The sequence below is a fragment of the Mustela nivalis genome (assembly GCF_964662115.1).
Source record: "Mustela nivalis genome assembly, chromosome: 8".
In the NCBI taxonomy this organism is placed as follows: Eukaryota; Metazoa; Chordata; class Mammalia; order Carnivora; family Mustelidae; genus Mustela; species Mustela nivalis.
The window spans coordinates 48,213,540-48,237,751 of NC_139027.1; the positions used below are offsets into that span (position 1 = coordinate 48,213,540).

Sequence of the window (24,212 nt, forward strand, 5' to 3'; positions counted from 1 at the left end):
AGAGAGGAAGGGAAGCAGGCTCCCTGGTGAGCAGAAAGCCTGATGTGGGAGCAGAGAGCCCAAAGCGGGGCTTCATCCCAGGACCCTGGGATCATGACCTGAGCCGAAGGCAAACGCTTTAACCCACTGAGCCATCCAGGCGTCCCTCAATCAATTTTTTAAAAATATAATCCTTATGAGGCTTCCCAAGCAAGAAGTGTTTGTTTTTTTTTTTCTGTTTTGTTCTGTGTTTTGTTTTGTTTTGTTTTGTTTTTTAGCAACTGGGGTTTCCACAGTCAGTAGAAAGAAGTCATCTGTGATGGTGAGTTTCACACTTTTTTCTTGTATATGCCTTCAGAAGTTTTAAAAATCATTATCTCAGAATACTTTCAGGTATACATTTATGAGTTCTCATCATAAATTTTGGCAGTTGCCAAGGATGTAATTTCTGGTGTATTATACATATTGGCCCTTCTGATATATTTATTTATCTATTTATTTGAGAGAGTGAGAGCCCTGGGGGAGGTTTGGTGCAAGGAGTGAGAGAGAGAGAAAGAATCTGAAGCACGCTCCCCACTAGGCACAGAGTCCAACACAGACTCAATCTCACAACCCTGAGATCATGACCTGAGCCAAAATCAGGAGTTGGATGCTCAACCAGCTGAACCACCCAGGTGCCCCAGCACTTTTAAAATAGATGTGTTCTTGGGGTGCCTGGATGGCCGAGTGGGTTAAGCCTCTGCCTTCAGCTCTGATCATGATCCCAGGGTCCTGGGATCGAGTCCTGCATCGGGCTCTCTGCTCAGCGGGGAGCCTGCTTCTTCCTCTCTCTCTGCCAGCCTCTCTGCCTACTTGTGATCTCTGTCTGTCAAGTAAATAAATAAAATCTTTTTTTAAAAAATGAATAAATAAATAAAATAGATGTGTTCTTGCTGGTGGGAATGCAAGCTGGTATGGCCTCTCTGGAAAGCAGTATGGAGGATCCCCAGAAAGTTGAAAATAGAGCAATCCTATGACCTAGCAATTGCACTACTGGGTATTTTCCCCAAAGATACAGAGGCAGTGGTCCAAAGGGGTACCTGCACCCCAATGTTCATAGCAGCAGTGTCCATAATAGCCAACTGTGGAAAGAGCCAAAATGATGAATGGATAAAGAAGATGTGATGTGTGGTATATATACATCATTTTGTATGATATGTATATGTATATATGTATATATATACACACACAATGGAATATTATTCACCCATCAGAAAGGATGAATATTTACCATTTGCATGGATGTGGATGGAACTGTAGGGTATTTGCTGAGTGAAATAAGAGAAATAAGAGAAAATAAGAGAAAAACCATTATCATAGGGTTTCACTCATATGTGGAATACAGGAAACAGCACAGAGGATCCATAGGAGAAGGGAGGAAAAATTGAATGGGAAGTCATTAAAGAGGGAGAAAAACTCCCTCTTTAACTCTTTAACTCTTAAGTATAGGAAAAAAAACTGAGGGTTTCTGGAGCGGAGGTGGGGGGGGATGGAATGCCTGGGTGATGGGCATTAAGGAGAGCACATGATGTGATGAGTACTGGGTGTTACATGCAGCTGAGAAATTGTTGAACACCATTTCTGAGACTAATGATGTACTATATGTTGTCTAATTGAATTGAAATTTAAAAAAATAGATGTGTTGTGTCATTCATTTAAATGCATCTAATGTAATCTAAATACCAAACTTACTTAATACTTATCATCCATTTGAAAAATGCACAAACCTTTTACATCATTGCTTTTTCTCTTCCAAGTCATATTTTTATCACCTACAACATTTCATCTAATGAAATGAAATTTATGTTTGAAATTCTTTTATTGGTCAATGTATACTTCCCTATAAAAGTAGGTATGGTATGTATATATTATATATGTGTGTGTTTATTTTATATATATATATTCTTTATATTCTATGTAGATATATATTCTATATGGATATATATTACATATGGATATATATATTCTTGTGATTACAAAGCTCTAATTTTTTTATCTTGGATTGAGTTGTCTTCATAATTTTAATAATGAGAAAGTGAAAACCAACTCAGCTGGAAGTCAAGACCACACTGCAACTGCAAGAATTACTTCTGAGTGACTTCCCCTTTCTTATTAGTGACACTCCGACCCCAGAGTCTCCTTCTGTTCCTTCCACTTCTTGAACAAATTTACAAAAGTACCCAACTGCCAAACGGTCCCAACTTGACATTATGCAATCCAAATCTGACCCTGCTTCCCTTCGCTCTCCTCAAAAATCTTCTAGCACAAAGCAAAGTAAGTCAGTCAGAGAAAGACAAATAAGATGTGATTTCAGTCATAAGTGGAATTTAAGAAACAAAATAAACAAACATAAGGGGTACAAAAGGGGAGACAAAACAAGAAACAGACTCCCCTTTTTTTTTTAAGATTTTATTTATTTATTTGACAGATAGAGAGAGAGTGCACACACATAGGCCAGGGAAGCGGGAAAGGGAGAGGCAGCCTATCCACTGAGCAGGGAGCTCTGTGTGGGGCTGGGGTCCTATGCTGGGCTAGATCCCAGGACCTGGGATCATGATCTGAGCCAAAGTCAGACTCTTAACCAACTGAGCCACCCAGGCACCCAAGAAACAGACTCTTAACTATAGAGAACGAATTGATGGTTACCAGAGGGGAAGTGTATAGGCAGATGGGTGAAATAGGTTAGGTAATGGGGATTAAGGAGGACACTTGTGGTGAGAGCCACTGTCTTATAAAATTATTGAATCACTAAATTCTACACCTGAAACTAATGTCATACTGTTTGTTAACCATATGCTAACTATATGTTAACATACTATATGTTAACTATCATACTATATGTTAATATATAGTTAACTACATGTTAACTATAATAACATACTATATGTTAACTATGATATAGTAATCATACTATATGTAACATACTATATGTTAACTTGAAAAGAAAAAAAAATCTAGCACAAACCCAAATCCTGTAATAATCTCCACTCAACTCTCTCTTACAAGAAACACCATAGTTTCTTTGGTCTGTGTGTTACTTTGTTGAGACAAACTAAATGAACTTTGACTTCGTGTCCTCCTAGTAGCATTTGGGGGGTGGACTTCAACACACTTGATCAACACAACTTAAATACATCAAAATAAATCTCAACTTTTCTCAAAAAAACATTTTTTTGGGAATGCATCTCATTATGACAAAGACAGTCTTCCCACACACATTAGTTCATGCACCCACAGACCGCTATTACTTATTGCTAAAATAGTATAGTGTCGTTGTTAATTGCATTATTATACTTTTGTATTATATAGGCACTGAGGAAACTTTCCACATATTAAGTGATATATTTACCCCTATTCTTAGTTCAATTCTCAAAACTCCGAAGTCTATGCAAAAATCAGTGATTCATACTCAAAAATTATTTTGAGTGGCCAACTGGAGTTGGTCCTCCATTTTCACGGAAAGCAAGACATTGAAAACGGGGATTTCCAGCAGAACTGTTGAGTTTAGAGGTATTTATTCTCATCCTGACAATAAAATTTTAGATGGTGCAGGAGTTTTTACACATGGGTGTATGTGCTGTAGTACATTGAGGAAGAACAGAGAATTGTGTCTCTTCTTTGTAAGAAGGGGAGAGAAAACTACAATGGCAGAGCGCTGCATGAATGAAGGGGTTGTCATGCAGCTACATACAGAGGGAGGTGAGCATCTACAAACTGATCTCTTAAAATAACCCTTTCTATGAACCTCTTGGAAAGTCTCTCTGAACTTTAAAGCACGAACTGAAACTTTGTGGAGCATAGGGCCAAACTCAGCAAGAGAATTTAAATGAACTGAATGGTTATTTGCTTCAGATGGATATGGTCAGAGGCATCCAAGTAAGAATGGGCTTTACCAAGAAGACCAAGAACTCAGTCCATGGTGAAGGCTTCCTCTTCTCTGAACAGTGCTTAACGGATCCAGTCCAAGTTTCCCAAGATTTTTGCAGTCCTTTACCACTGCTCGACTTTCTAAACAAGACACCCCCTTTTCTCAGATTCACATTTTTTCCTGCTGGGCCAAAGCAATTTTTAAAAATGTTTTTTTTTTTTTTTTTTTTTTTTTTTAAATTTTACTTACTTGACAGAGAGAGACACAACAGAGAGGGAACACAAGCAGGGGGAGTAGGAGAAGAAGTAGGCTTCTCGCCTACAGGGAGCCCGATGTGGCGCTTGATCCCAGGATACTGGGATTATGACCTGAGCCAAAGGCGGCTGCTTAACGGGTGAGCCACCCAGGTGCCCCTGGGCCAAGGCATTTAACCAGGCTCTGTTGAAAACTTGCCTGAGAGCAATCATTTGATTTTTGCTTACTTGTGCATCTGTCATTTATGTGTAGATCTTACTGTTTAGCTTTCAGAAGCAATCTCTCCAAACACACACCCTCTTCTGATTTTTTTTGTTTGTTTGTTTTAATTCTTGGCTGGAGAGAATTTTGCTCTCTCCGCGGCACTCAGCTCCAGGAGCCTGCCGGACTCTGCCGGACTCTTTCCACTACGAATCGCCATCAGCACAACCTGGCCTCGGAAAGAGAACGCTTTGCATCTCCAGGCCCCGCCCCTTAAACCCAGCTCCACAGTCCAGAGCACGCATGCGCAGGGCGAAGCGGGCGCGGACGGCGCGCGGAAAGCACAGCGTCGCCCGACGGTCCCAGCGGGAGCGGGCGCCGGCGTGGACGCCGTAGACCGGGCCGGCGTGCGCAGGGAGAGAGTGTGCGCGGAGCACCCGCACCTCGGCCATGGCTCATAGGCCGAAGAGGACCTTCCGGCAGCGCCGGGCCCACTCTAGTGACAGCGACGGCGCGGAAGAGCAGTCTTCTGAACCCGGGGCCCCGGAGGAGCAGACGGCCCCGGGCCTTACGGAGGAAGGGCCGCCCTCGGGAAGGGGACGCCTAGAGGCGACGGCCCGGCGGGGTCGGGGTCGGGGTCGGGGCCGGGTGTGGGCAAGTTCCCGACGCGCGGCGGGAGCGGCGACGCGCACCGAAGGCGGCTTGAGCGTCCCAGGTGAGGCAGGGCGGGGGGGGGGCGGAGCCGGAGGTGACGCGAGGTAGGGGAGGCGGGGAGAGGCCCCCGGGGTTCACCGGAGGTTCTTGTGTCCCGCTGCGGACCGAGAGCAAGATAACCCGCCTTCGAGCGCTCGCCCGCTGCTCGCAAGCCCTTGTTCGTTGGGGGGGGGGGGGGGGGGGGGTCGAATGGGAGACCAGAAAGAATCCTGTACGGTGTGTGGCTCGTCTGTGTTTGCATCATCGGGAGAACTCGGACCCGTTGTCGCTTTAGTGCGGTACTTGCTGTTGTGAAGAACCTAAGTTGTCCCAGAGGTTTAAAAACAATCCCTAATACTTTCAGGTAGGGGAAAGTTTTATGTACTTTTGGAAACATACCCAAACAATCAGAACAGTACATTAGACGAATCTAGGTGACAGACACTTAGGACGTTTTCATTTGTTTTGTTTTTCATCAGTTATTTGTAAGAACGGAGATTAGAATAACGCTGTATGTCCCAAAGTAGCATAATGGGTTGACGACCCTGTAGACTGTACCAATAATGGCGTTAAACTAAGTACAATGTAATAGTATTGAAGTACCCCTAAATACAGAATTTAATACAGTACCCCTTAAATACAGAATTTAAGCAGCATAAAGTTGTTTACATTAAATATGTTTTAGTTTGAATTGGAGCTTAAGAAAAATGCTGTTTTCGGTGTAGTATTGAGGTTAAAAAGTAATCTTCCACTGTTTTTAGTACAAGTGATTTTGGTGATTTCTTAATTATCACCTTCTGTTTGTCTAAAGCTTTTTGTATTTTCCCACTCTGAAAGGCACCAGTTCAAACTTTAATAGGGAGAACAGAGTCCAGGAGTTGCTCTCCCCCCCCCCCGCTTTTTTTTTTTTTTTTTAAGATTTTATTAGCACAAGTTGGGGAGGGGGAAGGCAGAGGGAGGAGGAGCCCCCACACCAGGAGGGAGGCCCATGGGGACTCTCCCAGGACCCAAGATCATGACCTGAGCCTAAGGCAGCTGCTTAACTGACTGAGCCACCCAGGTGCCCCCAGGAGTTCCTTTTTGCTTACATTCTAAAACAGTGGTTCTCAAAACTTTTTGGTCTTAGTATCCCCTTTATAAAGGTATCCCAAACATCTTTTTTTTCTGTGTATTATATTTATTGATATTAACCATGTTAGAAATTAAGATAAATTTTTATTCTTTTTTTTTCCTAAATTAAACCATTACATGTAAGGATAAATAACATTTTGTAGGAAGAAAACAAAACAAAACAACTTTTCCAGAAAATAGAGTGACATTGTTTTCAATTTGCAAATCTTTAATGTCTGATTTCATAGAAGACAGCCGACTTTTCAAAGCTCCTTCCACATTCAGTCTATTGTGATGCATTGTTTCATTTGAAATATGAAAAAAAAACAAACAAACAGGTATGTGGTGTAATGGGAATACCTAATAGCCTTTTTAGATCATTGAGGGTGTTCTGCTTTGATATGACAAAAAAGGATCAACAAATAGTAGCTTGCTTCTTAAAGGTAGTTTGTAATGGCATCTGAAACCGTACCTGTCAGTTTTTTTATACTCCATTACATTAAAATCCACTGGTCTGTTTTGCACTTTCAATGGAATCTTTTATTCATGCATGATTGGTAACATCATGCATTGACCATTGGAAAGTATTGGTTCACTGAGTTTGCAAATGTTGGTACATTTTATTACATAATATCCCCCCAAAAACTTGTTAATGTTATGGTGTTACTTCTGATAATGATCAGTGGTTTAGTGATGGAAGGCAGCTATGCTCACCACTATGCCACCAACGCTTCAGTGGTTTAGTGATGGAAAGAAACTAAGTTCACAGTACACGATGTAACTTTTCCAAAACTCTAGTTTTCACTTGAAATCTCTAATTCTTGAAGTGATAGGCATGCCTTTGCTCATTTTTGAGGAAATTTCTTACTTATCCATGTAGGAATAACTGGAGTTTGTCAGTCGTTCTCTTAAGTAAAACAGTGTTGCTTCTTGAAAGCAGTGGCTAGTTCAACTTGCAGCTGATCATACAAATGCTTTTCAGTGAGGTAACCGTTGTTTCAGTATGCCCCAGAAGTGCTGTATACACACTTCTATTTTGTCCCACAGAATATTTACAAGATGTGTACTCCAAGGTCAAAATTTAATAAAGTTAATAATTTTGTATTGCTTCATTGAGGATGGTAAATACAACTGTTTTTTGTTTTTGTTTTGTTTTGTTTTTCCTGGCAATGCATGGTGATGAATACAATGGCTGCCAGTACAGATAGCTGTCACTGTCTTGATTCATACTAATAAATCAGTTTTACCCACCACTGCTTTTGCTGCATTATGTAAATAGCAACAAACTAAAAAGGGCAAATAACATGATAATATGTGATGAAAGTAGTTTTGAATTCACACACCCTCTGAAAGGGTCCTAGGGATTTCCAGGGCTTAGTGGACCATGATTTTGAGAACCACTGCTCTGATGTTAATCCACTTTGAGAACAGGTAGGAGTTGTCATAAATAGTAGCAAAGAAAGATGTAATCTGTAGTTATATTACTTTGTATTCTGTTTTGATCTTACTCCAGGTTTTTTTAATTCTATATAGGTATGTTAATTAAGGTACATTTTTAAGATAAAAAGTACTGTTTATGTAAACTTAAGTTTTAAAGTTCTTAAAAAATACAAAATAATTATAAACTAACCAGTCCTTTCTTGTCAGTAATACCATGAATTCTTTCACATTTTGTTTGTTCAGTTCTCACAATACCCTTATGGGTGTTATAACCGAATGTTATCTTTGCTTAATAGAGTATGGACAGACCATCCTTCCCAAATCAAGTAGTGGAAACAAAGAGATCTGTGATTTAATGGAGACCACAGTGCTCATTACAGTACTATTTGCCACTAGCCATTGAAATATAACATAAATTTCAGAGTTGAATAAAATTAAATTGAAATCCCTGCTTCTCCACTTAATAACTTTGTGACACTGGGCATGTTATTTAGCCTCTCCAGTGCCTAGTGTCCTCATCAACAATAGCATTTACTTTATAGAATTGTGAAATTCTGTAATTGTGTGAAATAGACCTTGTAAAACAGATTAAAGCGTGCCTAGAGTTATTAAGTGTACATCAGTTTTTTTTTCTTTTTGAACTTATTCACTACTATTCACTACTATTTTCTTCTTAATTTTAAATTTTCCTTCACTTCTTGATGCCTTTTTCTCATTGCATCTTTTAAGAGAATATTAGGTAAGTAGATCGTATAAATAGGGTCAATCTGTGCATTTATTAGATCATCCACAGGTTTCAGAAAGAAGGGAAATGGAGAAAGATACTTAAAATACATGGAGAGAAATTAAAACACTATACATGTATAATGCTATGTGTTATGTAGAATTTCAGTTAGTAACTCCACTGTCTTGACTCTTTCTTGTTTTTTTCAAAAAATGTCCTGTTAGAATCCAGAAAAGTTGATCTTTCAACAGATGAAGAAGAGGATGAAACAGCTCATTCCTTAGAAAATAAGGATGATCAGAGTTCATCATCTACCAGCTCTAGCTCTCTGGAAGAAGAATTTTCATCAGTAGGTTGGTAAATTTTATAATTGTGATTAGCTTTATTTCTAATATCGGTATCCTCTATGCCAGTGATTCTTAATTATTGGTAACACAGCTATAGTGAAGTATGGAGCAAGCAAATCATTACCAATGATTGTCAAAGTGTCAAAATTGACTGCTTTTTTCCCATTACATGACATGTGCAATGTCAGACACTTTTTAAGACCCAGAGCTAGGATTCAGACTCAGGTAGTCTGCTCCAGAACCCGTTCTTAACCACTGTGGTACTGTACTGGGTGATTCATGCCAGTATCTGAAGAATGGTAAGAATTTGTTACTGAGGATGTTTTGGGTATAGGATATAGCAAATGTTGAACTCTAGGGAAATTAGCATATGCAGAGAACTAAAAATAGTTGTTGGAATGAAATATTTAGTTGGAGTTTAAGAAGGAGGAACAATAAAAACAGACAAATTGGAGTCAGATAATATAGAGTTTGGGAGAACTACTGAAAATTTTTTGTATACAAATGACATGACCATTTTTAGAAAGATCAGTCCAGTTTAGGGGTTGGCAGATTACCACTTGTGAGCCAAATGTGAACCATCACATGCTTTTGCAAGTAAATCCTTATTAAAACACAGCCACTCTCATTCAATTATGTATTGTCTCCAGCTGCTTTTGCATTACATTGACAGAGTTTAGAAGTTGTGACAGATACTTCATGGCCCACAAAGCTGAAAGTTTTTCTCTGGGCTATTATTTAAGCTCAAGGTTTTGTAACTTGTTTTGTGCTTTGGACTTTTGTCAGTCTCTTGAAGTCTGAGAGGCTTCTTGAGAAGAATATGTAGCGTTCTAAAAGAAACAAATTAACTTGAAATGTAATTGTCTAAATACATTTTTAAAGACTTGTAATAGGCCACCTGGGTGGCTCAGTAGTCTGCTGCAGCTCAGGTCATGATCCAGGGGTTCTGGGATCAAGTCCCACATCAGGCTCCCTGCTCAGCAGGGAGTCTGCTGCTCCCTCCAACCTTCCCCACTTCCCATAATATCTCTCTCAAATAAGATCTTTAAAAACAAAAACAAAAACTAGTAACTCTTACAGTTTTTTTCTTATACAAGTTCACAAGGTACAGAAGTCCTTAGTGATGAAAACAAAATTAAGAATCGAAGCCTGGTAGATCCGTGATGCTTTGTCTAGACTCTAGATATGGTGCTGTCCAATAGAACTTTCTGCAGTGATATAAAAATTCTTCATATAAAGAAGAGCTCTTGAAATGTGGCTAGTGCAGCTAAGGAACTGGATTTTGAAATTGGCTAAATTTAAATGGTCACATATGGCTAGTGGTAACTGTATTGTACAGTGCTGCTTTAGAAAATGAATTAGTATAAGCCAGTAGTTATAAAGTGTTGGCAGCTTTACATACCTAAGGAGAGAAGACAGTGTTTGGCAATGTGTGGGATTGTTTTTAATTATTTTAATTATTTTTAATTATTGTTGTGACTGAGGTGTTGCTGGCATGTTGTTGTGCCCTGGAGATAAGAGATGATAAATTTCTCAGAGTACAGGACAGTTCAGCACAGTGAAGAATTGTCCCTCCCCAGAGCTCATTTCAGAAGTACTGAAAGTTGAAAATTTGTCCTGTTTTTCTTTCTTCTGGAGAAGAAAAGATGAAGGAATGTGAGAGGTTTGGGGATTGGCTTATGGATCAAGGAGTGCATTTATTTTTTGTTCAAACAGTGCAACTATTAGAATGATCCAGTAGTGGAATATCTGCCTTGAGATGCTGTAGATAGTGCATGTTACACATGGGCATGATAGTAACCGGTACTGCTTAGATGAGATGATGTATACGAAAATTATTTAACTTACAAATCTGCATGTTTTTATTATAAAGCAGTATGCTAACTTAATTCATTCATTCCATGTTTGGCCAGCATCTGCTACAAGGTAATGTTGGATATAGATAGGACAGGATAATAACTCTTCTCTTGAATTTTTTTCCCTTTATTGTAGCTTGAGAGAGAATTAGCTTTTTGTAGCACTGGTATTTTACTAGTGAGTCCATTGCCTGTGATTTATTAAACCCCATCAAGTCATTTGCAGATGAATCCCTTACACTTCCAGAATTTCTGCTATTGTATTCATACAGTTGAGTATTTGAACCTCCGTGTATCATCTTCCTCCTGATTTTACATTAAAATTTCCTAGAAGGCATAAAAACACAGTGCTGCTTAGCTCCACCTCAGATCAACAGTCCAAATCTCTGGGATGGGGAGCTTAGGTACCAGTAGATTACCAAGCTTTCCAGGTGACTCTAATGTGCAAGAAGTGTCAAGAAATGCTAGTGGAACCTGGTTATATTTAGCTGTCCCTCCCAGCTTTAAAGACATGTCTTTTTAGCTTTGTTCACCTCACATTAAGATCATTAAACCAGGCAGGACAACCACAGAGCCCTTAACAGATCCCTACAGTGCTTCATAATCAGCATATTTTTTTGGAGAAATAATTCAAGTAGTTAGGAATTCAGTGTGCTACGTGATTTTCCCCACACATTTTAACGTTATCCACAAGGAAAAAATGCAACTGTTAAATTCTTTGGAAGGATGAAGAAACATCTCACCTGCATCATTTCTCTGTACTAATCTATAAATTTGTACTAGGTCCTTAAAAACTAAGTCACTTGATTAGCTATTCCTTTTTTTTTTTTTTTTAAGGTTTTATTTATTGGAGAGACAATAAGGTTTTATTTATTCAAGTCATGAGTGGGGACAGGGAGAGGGAAAATGAGAGAATGTCAAGCGGACTCTGCACTGAGCACAGAGTCCAATGCAGGCTTGATCTCATAACCTTGAGATTACGACCTGAGCCAAAACCAAGAGTTGGATGTTTGGCCTATTGAGCCACCTAGACACGCCTGATATTCCTTGTTCTTAATGAACATACGTTGGTTTTTAGTGATCACCTGTTACTGTTGATAATTCAAGAGCTTGTTTGCCTTAGCACCAATGTCAACATCTCCAGGCATAAGACATCTTTTTATTTCTCAAAGAATTTGGAACAATTTATGGTAAAGTTTAGAACATTTTACTTGGGCCTCGGTAGCTTAACATCCCTAATTATCATTTTGAAGTGCTTGAAATAGTGAAAATTTCCTTTACCATTTGTTTACCAAGTATTTTGCTTAAGAAACTTTTTTTTTCCAGAAAGTAAAGATAAATTTCAGCTTAGATCATGTATAAGAAAATTGTTTTGAATTAGAAGAGTACACATTAATATGGCTTATACACTATAAAGAAAAACTAAAACAAGGATGTATTAAAAGATGTCACTAAAATAGTTTTCACCTGGTAAATGAACTTGATTATTTTCGTTACACTTTTTAACTTCTTACATTTATTCATGTGGAAATCACCAGAGGACCTTGGAGACTGATTGAGCTGTATGCTGGTTTTAGTCACTTTCTCACTCTCTCTATGCCTGGATGCCCTAAGGGGAGGGGCATCCTCTCCCTCTTCTTGAATCAGACTGGCCTGTCCACCTTCATCCTAACCTCTACAGTTCTCACTGACTAAGCCATCCGCAACTCTCTCCACATCCCAACCCAAATAATCTCAGAGCTTCTAGAAATGAGAAATAGTCCTCAACAAAAAGCCAGCAACATCTGATGCATAAGGGAGCTAAGAGATAAACTGAAGTGATATGAGTACATTTTCTGATAATTCTAGATTAGATTCATTTTCTGATTTTCTATTTTAATCTCTGTAAAAGTAATTTTCTTTCATTATTGATGTAGGTTTTGAGCTGTGCAGTTACATTCATGTCAGAATATGAAGAAAATTAGACACTATTTAAATATGAGAAATATGTATTTCTGTTACTGTTTGTTTTTCATTGTCTCCCTCTTTGTTCCTTTCAGTAAATATCCCTGATGCAGCTTTTATTCAGGCAGCCCGCAGAAAACGTGAATTGGCCAGGGCCCAAAATGACTATATTTCTTTGGATGTAAAACATACCTCTGCCATCCCTGGGATGAAGAAAAACAGTGTTGAAGATCCTGAGAGTGAGCCTGATGACCATGAGAAGAGAATAGCATTTACTCCAAAGTCTCAAACCCTTAAACAAAGAATGGCTGAAGAAACAAGTATATACTTAATTTATTTACAATGTATTAACATTAAGGGATTTTTCACTTGAATATAATATTATGTTAAAATCTCCATAAAAACATAATGTAGTATTTACTTTAAAAGTGTAGAAGTTGGTTTTTATTTAATACTAGTTTGGTCAGTGACATAATAGTCTGTGAAAGACATGTCTATTAAAATATTATTATCAAATAATGTGTAATAACGTTTACTATTATCTGACCTCCACTTGATCTTTTTTGGCAGATTAAGAAAAAGTGTACAATGTCTTATTTTTGATATTGAAAACTTTCATTGTCACCTTTATAAAGATTTTTTTTTTTAAGATCTCAGTAAGCATTTTTTTTTAAAGATTTTTTTTAACATGGAAGCATCTACAGGGATTTTACTGTCATTTATTAAAATCTCCCCTGCTCTAATAAAATATTTCCTCTACCAATAATCCTTAGGTCTCAAAGGACTTTTTTCACATTTCACATTTATAAACAATATGTTTTACCAAAACTTTTGTTACTTCAAATAGGAATTTTTCAGAATGAGACTTTTGGTCTCCTTATAACCCAGAAATTATTTTTCAGTATTCAGATTCTGAAGTAGAATTTATAATCTCTGATAAGGAATAGTAAATGTTTCTTTTTTACAAGGGTTTTTTTTTCCCCCATATGTGAAACTGTAGTGCTTTCAGTGGGATGGTTTGGTGATGGGTACTGATTCCAGGATTCAAGACTCAGCTGCAGCACATTCCTCAGACAAGTAATTTAACTGCCTGATAGGAGTTCCGTCAGTATTTTTTTTTAAAAAAGAGTGATAATAGTGCTTTCTACCTAGAATTATTGTGAAGAATAAGTTAACACATGTAAAGGTACTAAGCCAGCACATTATAAGCCTCCCAAAAAGGTTACCTGATGCTATTAGAATGGAAAAATATGGACTTATTTTTGAATTTTTTTCCTAGCACCCAGAAATGAAGAAACAAGTGGAGAAAGTCAGGAAGATGAAAATCAAGATATTTGGGAACAGCAGCAAATGAGGAAAGCCGTTAAAATCACAGAGGTAATAATTTTTTATACCAATTGTGTTCATTTTCTGTGGCTGCTATAACAAATTAATCACAAACCTGATGGCTTAAAAACAAGAAACATATATTCTCTCCTAGTTGTGGAAGCTAGAAGTCCAAAAGCAAGGTATTAGTAGGGCTGTGTTCCCTTTGAAAGCCTAGGGGAGAATCTTTTCTTGCCTTCCAAATCTGGTCACCCCAGATGTTCCTTGCTTTGCAAGTGCATAACCCCTCTGTCTGTCTCCTTTATATGGTCTTCTCTGTGCCTCTACTCTCATTTTGTAAGAAAAGTTCTCATTGAACTTAGGACCCAGCTGGATAATACAAGATTTCTCATCTTGCAATATTTCACTTAATTAAAACCACAAAGACCCTTTTTCCAAATAAGGCCATATTCACAGGTTCTGGGGGTGGGACATAGACATATCTTCTGTGAGACCGCTCTTCAACTTACTATACCTTTTATATTATGTTCTTTTCCTACTAGATCATAAACACCTTCCACATTTTATAGGCCATTTGAGGGGACCATATTTTATTTTTAATTTTATAGTAACTGTGACATGGTAGGTACGTAAATGTAAAGTTTAAACAAATAAATAGATTTAAAACAAAACTAATTAAAAAATACTCTTCTTGAGGTCAAAAGTCCTAGAATTGATTTCTTACTGTACCACTAAAAATATATGCTCCATGAGGTCAAGAATTATTAACTATTCGGTGTTTTATTCCTCTGTACCTAGTATTATGAGTGCTCAATAAATATTTGCAACTTTGAGCAAATTAATCTTTTTTTTTTTTTTTTTTAAAGATTTACTTATTTTAGAGCATACACATGCCTGAGCAGGGACTCAGGTAGTTGGAAATGGAGAGGAGAGAATCTCAAGCAGACTCCATGCTGATCATGGAGCCTGGCATGGGGCTTGATCTCCCAACCCTGAGATCACTACCGGAGATGAAACCAATAGTCAGTCATTCATATGACTGTGCACCTGGGCACCCCAAATTATTTCATTTTCTAAATCTGTTCTCTTATCAGTAAAATGGGAGGATAATGTTACCTGCATGAGTAGGTGGCCATAGGTTCAAAATCACCATTTTTTTTTTAAAGATTTTATTTGTTTATTTGACAAACAGAAATCACAAGTAGGCAGAGAGGCAGGCAGAGAGGAAGGGAGAAGCAGGCTTCCCGCCGAGTAGAGCCCGATGTGGGGCTCGATCCCAGGACCCAGGGATCGTGACCTGAGCTGAAGGTAGAGGCTTTAACCCACTGAGCCACCCAGGCGCCCCTCAAAATTACAACTTAAATCAGCACTTACAGATTATTTAATATTCAAATATAAGGTTTTATTTTTTAATCTGTTTAATGAGAATGTTTTGAAAGATTGTTTGCTCTTTTAGATAAGGAAGTATTGTTAAAATCTCCATGTTATTAAAACCAAAAAGCTAAGTAAAGGTAAACGTTTGGTTGTAACAACATTTAGAAATCTCTAATCAGAGAAATGGTTAGAGGGCTGTTTTTATGATGTAAAAACAAGAGCTGTAGGTCTTCCCTCCTCTTTTTAGTAAAATCAGTATAGCATGAAAAAAATGCTTTGAGAAAAAACTTGTCATAGTCCTTACTCTGACTGCTCAAGTTTGTCTAATTCCTTTTTTTAAGTATTTGTTTAATTGCAGTCATAGTATATATTAGAAGGTCCCAGACTTCCCATTCACAGAACCCTCATTGTCAGTAACTTTATCCTGGTTCCCCCTGGCCCACAGAAGTAGAAAACAATTCCATTTATGAAGTAGTTACATCAAAGAATTTAATAACATTTGTGTCCTAATAACTTAGTAGGCTTTCAGAAAAAACATAAAGTGAAGAAAAAAATCTGTTAATTCCATTTTTAAATAATCACAATTACTTACTAATGGGCAGCACCTCTTAGGCACTGCATGCCATCTCAAGCCTTGGAATCAGACTTGCATTGTCATTCTCACCTCCTTTCCAAATTGATTTTCAATCACTGTTTCCTTTTTATTACAGCCACCAAGAACCTGCCTTCATTAATAAGACTTTATCAGAGAACTGTAGCACTACCTGTGAACTAGGAAAAACTAGTAGTCCGACAAATGATGAATATGTATTCCCCTAAAATATTTAAAATATATTTATATTTAAAATATTTATATTTAAAATATTTCACAGCACCCCTTTGAGTTTACAGGGATGCCTTGGCATGTAGTTTGGGAACTATGGTATGCATACAATTTCAAGTTTGGGGTTTTTTGCTTGACATGTTATAAATATTTTCCCCTATTTCTTTTTTTTTTTTTTTTAAGATTTAATTTATTTATTTAACAGAGAGAGAGAGAGATTACAAGTAGGCAGAGCAGCAGGCAGAGAGGGGAGGAAGCAGGCTCCCCGCCAAGCAGAGAGCCCAATGCGGGGCTCAATCCTAGGACCCTGAGATCATGACCTGAGCCAAAGGCAGAGGCTTAACCCACTGAGCCACCCAGGTGCCCCTCCCCTATTTCTATACATAGTTATCATAGTAACTAATTTTTTTAAATTGCATAATATTTACTAGAGTCAGTGAATCATAATTTTTTTAGCCATTCTTCCTTTTGGCAAACATTTTAGATTAACTGTCTGAATCTTTTTTTCTATTATTAATAAGAAATAGAAGGGTCACCTGGTGGCTCAGTGAGTGGAGCATCCAACTCTTGATCTCAGGGTTGTGAGTTTGAGCCACATGTTTGGTGTAGAGATTACTTAAATAAAACTTTAAAAGAAATAATAAGAATTGGTAAATATTTGCTTTCCTTTTTTCCCTTCCTTTTCTTTCTTTTTTATTTTTTTTTTTAATATTTTATTTATTGACAGAGAGAGAGAGATCACAAATAGGCAGAGAGGCAAGCAGAGAGAGAGGAGAAAGCAGGAGGAGAGAGGAGGAAGCAGGCTCTCTGCTGTGCAGAGAGCCTGATGCGGGGCTTGATCCCAGGATCCTGAGATCATGACCTGAGCCGAAGGCAGAGGCTTAACCCACTGAGCCACCCAGGCGCCCCCTTTTCTTTTTTTGTTCAGATGTATGTTATCTTAGGATAATAGGATAATAATATTATCTTAGGATAATGGCCAAGATAAAGGACATGAACATTTTTATGGCATTTACTACATTTTTCCCTATTGCTTTCTAAAGAGAATTTAGATGAGTTTGTAACGCCACTGATATTATGAGAATGCTTCATAACAGTCTTGCCATCTTAGGTGCAAGATTAGTTGGACCTAAAAAATGGAATCTCAAGCTATTTGATTTGCATTTTTTATTACTAACTGTGGGTATATTCACTGGTTCCTTTATTGACTGTCTACCACATGCTACTGTCTTAGTTTCCTGTGATTGCTGTAACAGATAACCACAAGTATTGTGGCTTAAAACAACAGAAATTTATTTTCTCATATTTCAGGAGATCAGAAATCCAAAATCCAGGTATTAGTAGGGCTATATTCCTTCGAAAAGTCTAGAGGATAATCTGTTCCTTGACTGTTCTAGCTTGTGGCAGCTGTTGACATGTAGCTACCTCTGTCTGCTCCATCTTCACATCACCTCCTCTGTGCCCCAGAATTCCCTCTCCCTCTCTTATAGGATATGTGTATTGCATTTAGGACTCATCTGGGTAATCTTGGATAAGCTCCTTCTCTCCAAATCCTTAATCACATCTTTTGCCATGTAAGGTAAAATTCACAACTTTGGGAGATTAGGATATGGACTTCTCTTTTTGGGGTTGCCGTTCAGCTGCTGCACCACTTAATAATGATAGACACTAGAATGTACAGTCTTTATAGGGGAGAAACAGCTAAACAAAATAATTGTAGTGAAATCTTACAGGTTGTCTGACAGAACCTGTACAGGGTCCTGAGATGGCACATAGGAGCAAGTGAGTGGTCACTTTCATGAGTGAATAGGGAGACTTGGAAGAGCTGCTGCAGAAGTCGATCATATTTAGATGGGTCTTTGAAAGATGCTTAGAATGTAAGGGATTTGAGACAATGTATCAGGATGTGAAGACATAAGATGTGAAATAGTCTGACTAGTTTGAGGATTTGCAGGAGTGATAGGAGCCTGATGGGAGGTTTGGTTAAAAATTAACATGAAAAATGATGATGCCTTGTGGAAAACAGAAGGATAGTTAAGTCAGTGGTTTGGCTAATTATCTGGTCTACTTCTTTGCATATCCTTGTTTAAAACACATTCTTCAGAACTCTTTTTTCAACATTCTGTGTATGGTGGTGATAAGTAATGATTAACCAGAGGACAGTAATATGAAATGTTATGAGATGTACTAACTAGAACATGGTCCTCAACTAGTAATAGAAAACCCAAATAATAGTAATAGCTTAAACAGAACTAAAAGCTTTACCTGGAAATCCTCCAGAAGACTTCCATTTACTTTTCTTTGACTAGAGCAGTTAAGTGGATACTTCTATAATGGAAAACATAATTTTCTGGGAGTACATTAGATCATAAACAAAACTACCTTTAAAAACACTGAGAAGCGGGGCACCTGGGTGGCTCAGTGGGTTAAAGCCTCTGCCTTCAGCTTAGGTCATGATCCCAGGGTCCTGGGATCAACCCATATCAGGCTCTCTGTCATCGGGGAGCATGCTTCTCCCCTTCGCTTCCAACCCCCACCTGCTTCTCTGCTTGCTTGTGATCTCTGTCAAATAAATAAATAAAATCTTTTTTTTAAAAAAATGAGAAGCTAGCTTTTGTGAAAATAAGATTTTGTAATTTGCCTCTTGCATGCAAAAGTGACACTTTATTTAATTATTTTTTTAACTTTTTTTTTTTATTTTTGAAAAATATGAGCGGGAAGTGGGGGACCGGGGCGGGGGTGGGGGGAGATAGGGTGGCACAGAGGGAGAGAATCTTTAACCCACTGAGCCACCCAGGCACCCCAGAGGGAGAGAATCTTAAGCAAACACTGCCCTGAGCCCAACAGAGGGCTCAATCTTGTGACCTGTGCCGAAATCAAGAGTTGAATGCTTAACCGACTAAGCCACCCAGGCGCCCCTAAAATTCTGTATCTTAAAACTGAGAACTGTAAAAACATTTTATTATAACTATAAAAACTGTCAAAGGCATGGAATTTTGATCTGGTAAGACACTGGAATACCCAGTCTGTTTTCATGCTATTAATGTTTATAAGATTAATGACAATCTTTTAATTGTCTTTTAAAACAATACAAATTTTCATATTTTTAGGGACGAGACCTAGATCTTTCCTACAGCAGTGAACCTCAAACAGTAAAGAAGTTTGATACTTCGATTTCATTACCACCAGTAAATTTAGGAATTATAAAAAAGCAATTAAATACTAGGTAAGTAATTGATTTTAAAATACATTTGTCCTAGACATTTAATAGTTGGAAAAAAACACTATGTTCTTCCTAACTAAGTACAAATATTAATATTAAACAGATTTGTAGGAAAAAATAGCATCACCTGTGTTATCACACTAGCACCACTGATTTTTTAGTGTGTTTTTTTAGTCTTTATAATAGATACATGCTACATAGTTAAAATCAATAAATATCAAATTCTGCTTTTTTTCTTACTATTTTATAACAACCTTTATCAGCATTGTTAAATGGCCTTTAATTCTTAAAAGTAGTAAGTTGGGAGTGATATCAGGAAGATGCCAGACCTCATTTCCCCTTAAAGATACCAACTTACTATACAGTCTAAAAAGCCTTTTTGAGAATTCAGAAACCATTTAGCACAAAACCAAGAATAGCCACATTGAAATAGGGGAGAATCCATTTCTTTTTAAACTTAAATTCAATTAATTAACATATAATGTTCTACTAGCTTCAGAGGTACAAGTCAGTGATTCATCAGTTTTATATAATACCCAGTGCTCATTACATCACCTGCCCTCCTTAATGTCCATCACCAAAGCTATTTCATTTTAGCTGCATCAACCACTCTTACAAGCCTGTACTGCTTATGAGAGAGAAAAAGCCCAATTCACAGCTTCTCCATTGAGAGGAAAAAAGAGGAGTGGAACAAACCTCCAACATTTTGGCTTTTGGAGGGACTGCCTGAGGGACTGTTTCTGTCTCCTCTGTCTCAGCTGTAATGGGGAACTGTCACACCTTGGATGACTGGGGCCCACAAAGAACAAAAGACAGCTCTGTTGTTGCAGAGCCAGAAAGCCTGCCATACTACAGATGAACACCAGAGGGACCAAGTGACTACGATGCCTTAAAAAAGGAACCCACAACCCTTCTAATAGGGAAATTTCATATAGAAGCCCAAAGAAGATACATCCCCCACAAAAGATTTGAGGATACCTCACCCTGCCCCCCAGGTCTCTAGCCAGGCTGATTGGTGATGTCCCTTCCCAATCTGAAACTTTCTCCATTAAGTGCATTTCCAAATGCGTAAGACAACAACAAAAAATAACAGGAGGCAGAAACAAGGAAAACCTGGCCAAACCAAAGGAGCAAAATAATTCCCCAGAATCAACCTTAAAGAAACACATCTATCAATTACTTGGCAAAGAGTTCAGAAAAATCTGATAGAAGCTGAAAGTGCTATAAGAGAGCACACACAACTGAGGAAAATTACAGAAACAGTATATAAACAAAGTGAAAATATCAACAAAGAGAAACTATAAAAAAAGAATGAGAAATTCTGGAGCTAAGCAATATAATAAGTGAGCTGAAAACTTCACTAGAGAGGATCAGCAACCTATTTGATCAAGCAGTGACCTCAAAGTAACCTCAAAGACTGGTCATTTGAAATTATCAAGTCAAAGGAACCAAAAAAACAAGATGAAAAGTGAAGAAAGCCTAAGGGACTTAGAGTATCTGTCAAACAGAGCAACGTATACATTATGGAAGTCCACGTAGGAGAAGAGAGAGTGGGGCAGGGAGCTTATCTGAAGATCTAATGGCTAAAAACTTAACAATCTGAGGAAGGAAGTGGATATCCAATTTCAAGCTTAAAAGATTACAAGAAAGTTGAACCCAGAGACGCTCACTCTGAGACACATAATCAAACTTTTAAAAGGCAGAAAGAGAAAATTTAAAAGCCACAAGGCAGAAGCCCCTCATCGGATACTAAGGAGCCCCATAAGATTATCAGTAGATTTCTCAACAGAAACATAGGCCAGAGGAGTAGAATGATATATACAAAGTGCTGAAAGAAACTCCCACCAATAAAAATTATCCTTCAAAAATGAAGGAGAAATAAAAACTTCAGATAAAAGCTGAGGGTGTTCATTACCTTTAACCCGCCTTACAAAAATTACTATCAAAAGTTCAGTTGAGAGGAAGCCAGCTGGTAATAGGAACCATGTCAGAACAAAATATAAAGCTGTCTAGTAGGGATGCCTGGGTGGCTCAGTGGGTTAAAGCCTCTGCCTTCAGCTCAGGTCATGATCCCAGGACCCTGGGATCAAGCCCCACATCCAGCTCTCTGCTCAGCCGAGAGTCTGCTTCCCTTCCTCTCTCTCTGCCTGCCTCTGCCTGCTTGTGATCTGTCTCTCAAATAAATAAATAAAATCTTAAAAAGAAAAAAAGCTGTCTGGTAAACATAATATATAGACAAATAGATAATCAGATTCTGCTGTAAGGGTGATGTGAAAATCCGTTTTAGTTCAGGTATAGAATCTAAAAGATAAATACCTACAAAAAACTGTAATGCTGTTAATACAAAATTTTAACATGTAATTTTTGACATCAATAAAAAGAAATGGAGGAAATAAAGAATAGGTACAGTTTTTTATATGTGAGTGAAGTTATTATCAGCTTAAAATAGGTTAGAACTATAAGATATTTTTTGTAATCCCTGTGGTGTGTACACACACACGTACACACACGGAGAGAACCTATAGAAGATGCACAAAAGAAAATGAGAAAAGACTGAGGACATGTCCCTATAAAGAATCAACAAAACACTAAGGTAGCAAGAGAAGAAAAGGCAGAAAATAACTACAAGACAGAAAACAATTTACAAAATGGCAATAAGTAAGTCCTTCTGTATTAGTGTTATTTTAAATATAAAAAGATTAAACTGTATAATCAAAAGACATGAAGCAGCTAAATGGATTAAAAAAAAATTAAGATCCAGCTATATACTGTCTGCAAGAGATTTAAGGATACATACAGACTAAAAGTGAAAGGACTGAAAAATATATTCCATGCAAATAGTAAACTAAAGAGCGGTAGTGTCATAGTTAAGAACTATTACAAGAGACAGAGAATAACATGGTGGTATATAAAGAGATCAGTTTATCAAGAATTATAATAATAAACAATTATAAATAAATACGCATCTTAATATTACAGCACCTATATAAAGCAAATATCAACAGCTGAAGAGAGAAATATAGCAATACAGTAATAGAACAAGACTTCAGTATCCCACTTTTCTATAATGGATAGAATATCCAAACAGAAAATCAAGGAGGAAAGAGTGATCCTGAACAAAATGGACCTAACCATACAGATGGAACATTCCACCCAACTGCAGCAGAATGTACATTGTTTTCAAGTACACATGGAATACTCTTCAAGAAAGATCAAATGTGAGGTAACAGAAAAGTCTTAACAAATGTTAGATTGAAGTCACACCAAGTATCTTTTCCAAACACAATGGAAGGATGATGTTCATGAAGAACATTTTCATTGCTTTTTTTTTTTTTTTTTTTTTAATACTTGGGAATTTTTTTCTAATACAGAGTAGTACATTCCAAATTTTCTTCCCCTGTATCTTTTGTGTAAATCAGCTTTAAAGTCGTTTCATTCCGTAATTATATTACACCTAAGAAATACTGGTCATAGTTGCTCATTTAAATGGTTTGATGTAGAAAAGGACATTTTATAGCATTGTATTATGAAATAAATATAAACATATATAGATGTACCAGTTTTAGATACTGGGCTATCTATATTATAGGGAGTTAGCAAACTGCCAGCCCACTGCCTATTTTTGTAAATAGAGTTTTATTGGTACACAGCCATACTTACACGTTTATGCATTGTCTTTGGCTGCTGTTGAGTAGTAGCAATAGCGGTTGCTATTAACCGCTATTTAACTCCAAACCCTAAAATATTGACTGTCTTGATCTTTAGAGGAAAAGTTTGCCAAGCTGTGTCCTAGGTCACTGTTTTTCAGTGATATTAAATGAAGATTGCCTTGATTCAAGACTTTTTGTAATAACCTTACAATTATTTGCTGTCCTTCTGATAGTCCCTCCTTAATTGGAAGAACAGAACTAGAATTATACTCATTGCATGAAAAATTACATGGAGGTTTTTGTTTTGGCTTTTTTGAAATTGTGTTGGAGACCGTTGTCTTGCATGAATTATATAATAGTAAAAAGGTAGCAGACCACTGATAGAGATTAGCATTTCACTTTATCTGGATAGGTTTTATTTTTAACTTTAGTGTATTTTTTTTTTAATTTTATTAATTAGAATATACAGGAGCAAGGGGAAGGTCAGAGGGAGAGGAAGAAAGAATCCCAAGCAGAGTCTGCCGAGCGTGGAACCTGACGCAGGGTTTGATTCCATGACCCTGAGATCATGATGCGAGCCAAAATTAAGAGTCAGATGCCAATCCAACTGAGCTGCCCTATTTTATTTTGTTATTAACTGGGTTTTTTATTTTAAAAGGAAAATATGTTTTTGTGGTCCAAAGACTAAAGACAAAATCAAACAGTACAAAAAGATACACAGAGAAAAGGAAGTCACCTTCCACAGAGGAAACCATCCTCCCAGTTTCCTTGGTTTCATTCCAGAAGTAGTCTGTATATCTATACAAGCACATATGTACTTAGATATTGCCCACTTTTTAATACAAAAATGAAGCACACTGTATACCCTGTATACCTTGCTTTTCTCATGTAATATTTATGAACTTGTTATTATAGCCAATAATATTCCACTCAAAGCATTTTATTCGTAATGTTTTCTGTCCATTATTGTCATTTCTTAGCTGTCTCCATTCTTTACATAAAGCAAAGAAAAACTTTGAAAGACAAACGCATTAGTCATTGTTCCAAGGAAATGGATAGATGACATTTGGTCTAAGCAAGTACTTACTGACTTTTCATTATACAGCAGGTTAGCCGGAGGAGTTGAATTCTTGGGAAAAAAAAGTTCAGTTGAAGACCACATACTACAAATTTGTTATTTCATTTGTAGTTAATTCTCTAATTATAATGTACTCACAGTGTCAAATATTAGTGGAAAACACATTCCAGGTATTTTTAACCAACTGACCCACCCAGGTGCCCACATTCCAGATACTTTTAAAGAAAGTGTTTCTTACTCCTCTATTGTCAGGTGTATGGGGAGATAACTGCATTTTAAAAA

The 24,212-nt window shown here is 37.5% G+C and overlaps 1 protein-coding gene across 19 annotated transcripts in view; it reads left to right on the forward strand.

Annotated features, from left to right (window-relative positions):
- Window positions 1-4,630: 4,630 nt before the first annotated feature.
- The window catches only part of GCFC2 (GC-rich sequence DNA-binding factor 2), a 45,413-nt gene continuing 25,831 nt past the window's right edge, over window positions 4,631-24,212 (forward strand). For 15 of the 19 annotated variants that reach the window (XR_014314957.1, XR_014314958.1, XR_014314959.1 and 12 more), the window contains exons 1-5: window positions 4,661-5,057; window positions 8,534-8,662; window positions 12,552-12,776; window positions 13,736-13,833; window positions 19,090-19,205. Coding sequence is in view for 2 of the 19 variants with exons in the window: in XM_082743679.1 (XP_082599805.1) it covers window positions 4,793-5,057; window positions 8,534-8,662; window positions 12,552-12,776; window positions 13,736-13,833; window positions 19,090-19,205 (833 nt within the window). In the remaining 17 variants the exon portion in view is untranslated. Of the gene's footprint in view, window positions 5,058-8,533; window positions 8,663-12,551; window positions 12,777-13,735; window positions 13,834-19,089; window positions 19,206-24,212 lie in introns of all 19 variants that reach the window. The other 4 variants (XR_014314955.1, XR_014314956.1, XM_082743678.1 and 1 more) reach the window with 3 other exon arrangements.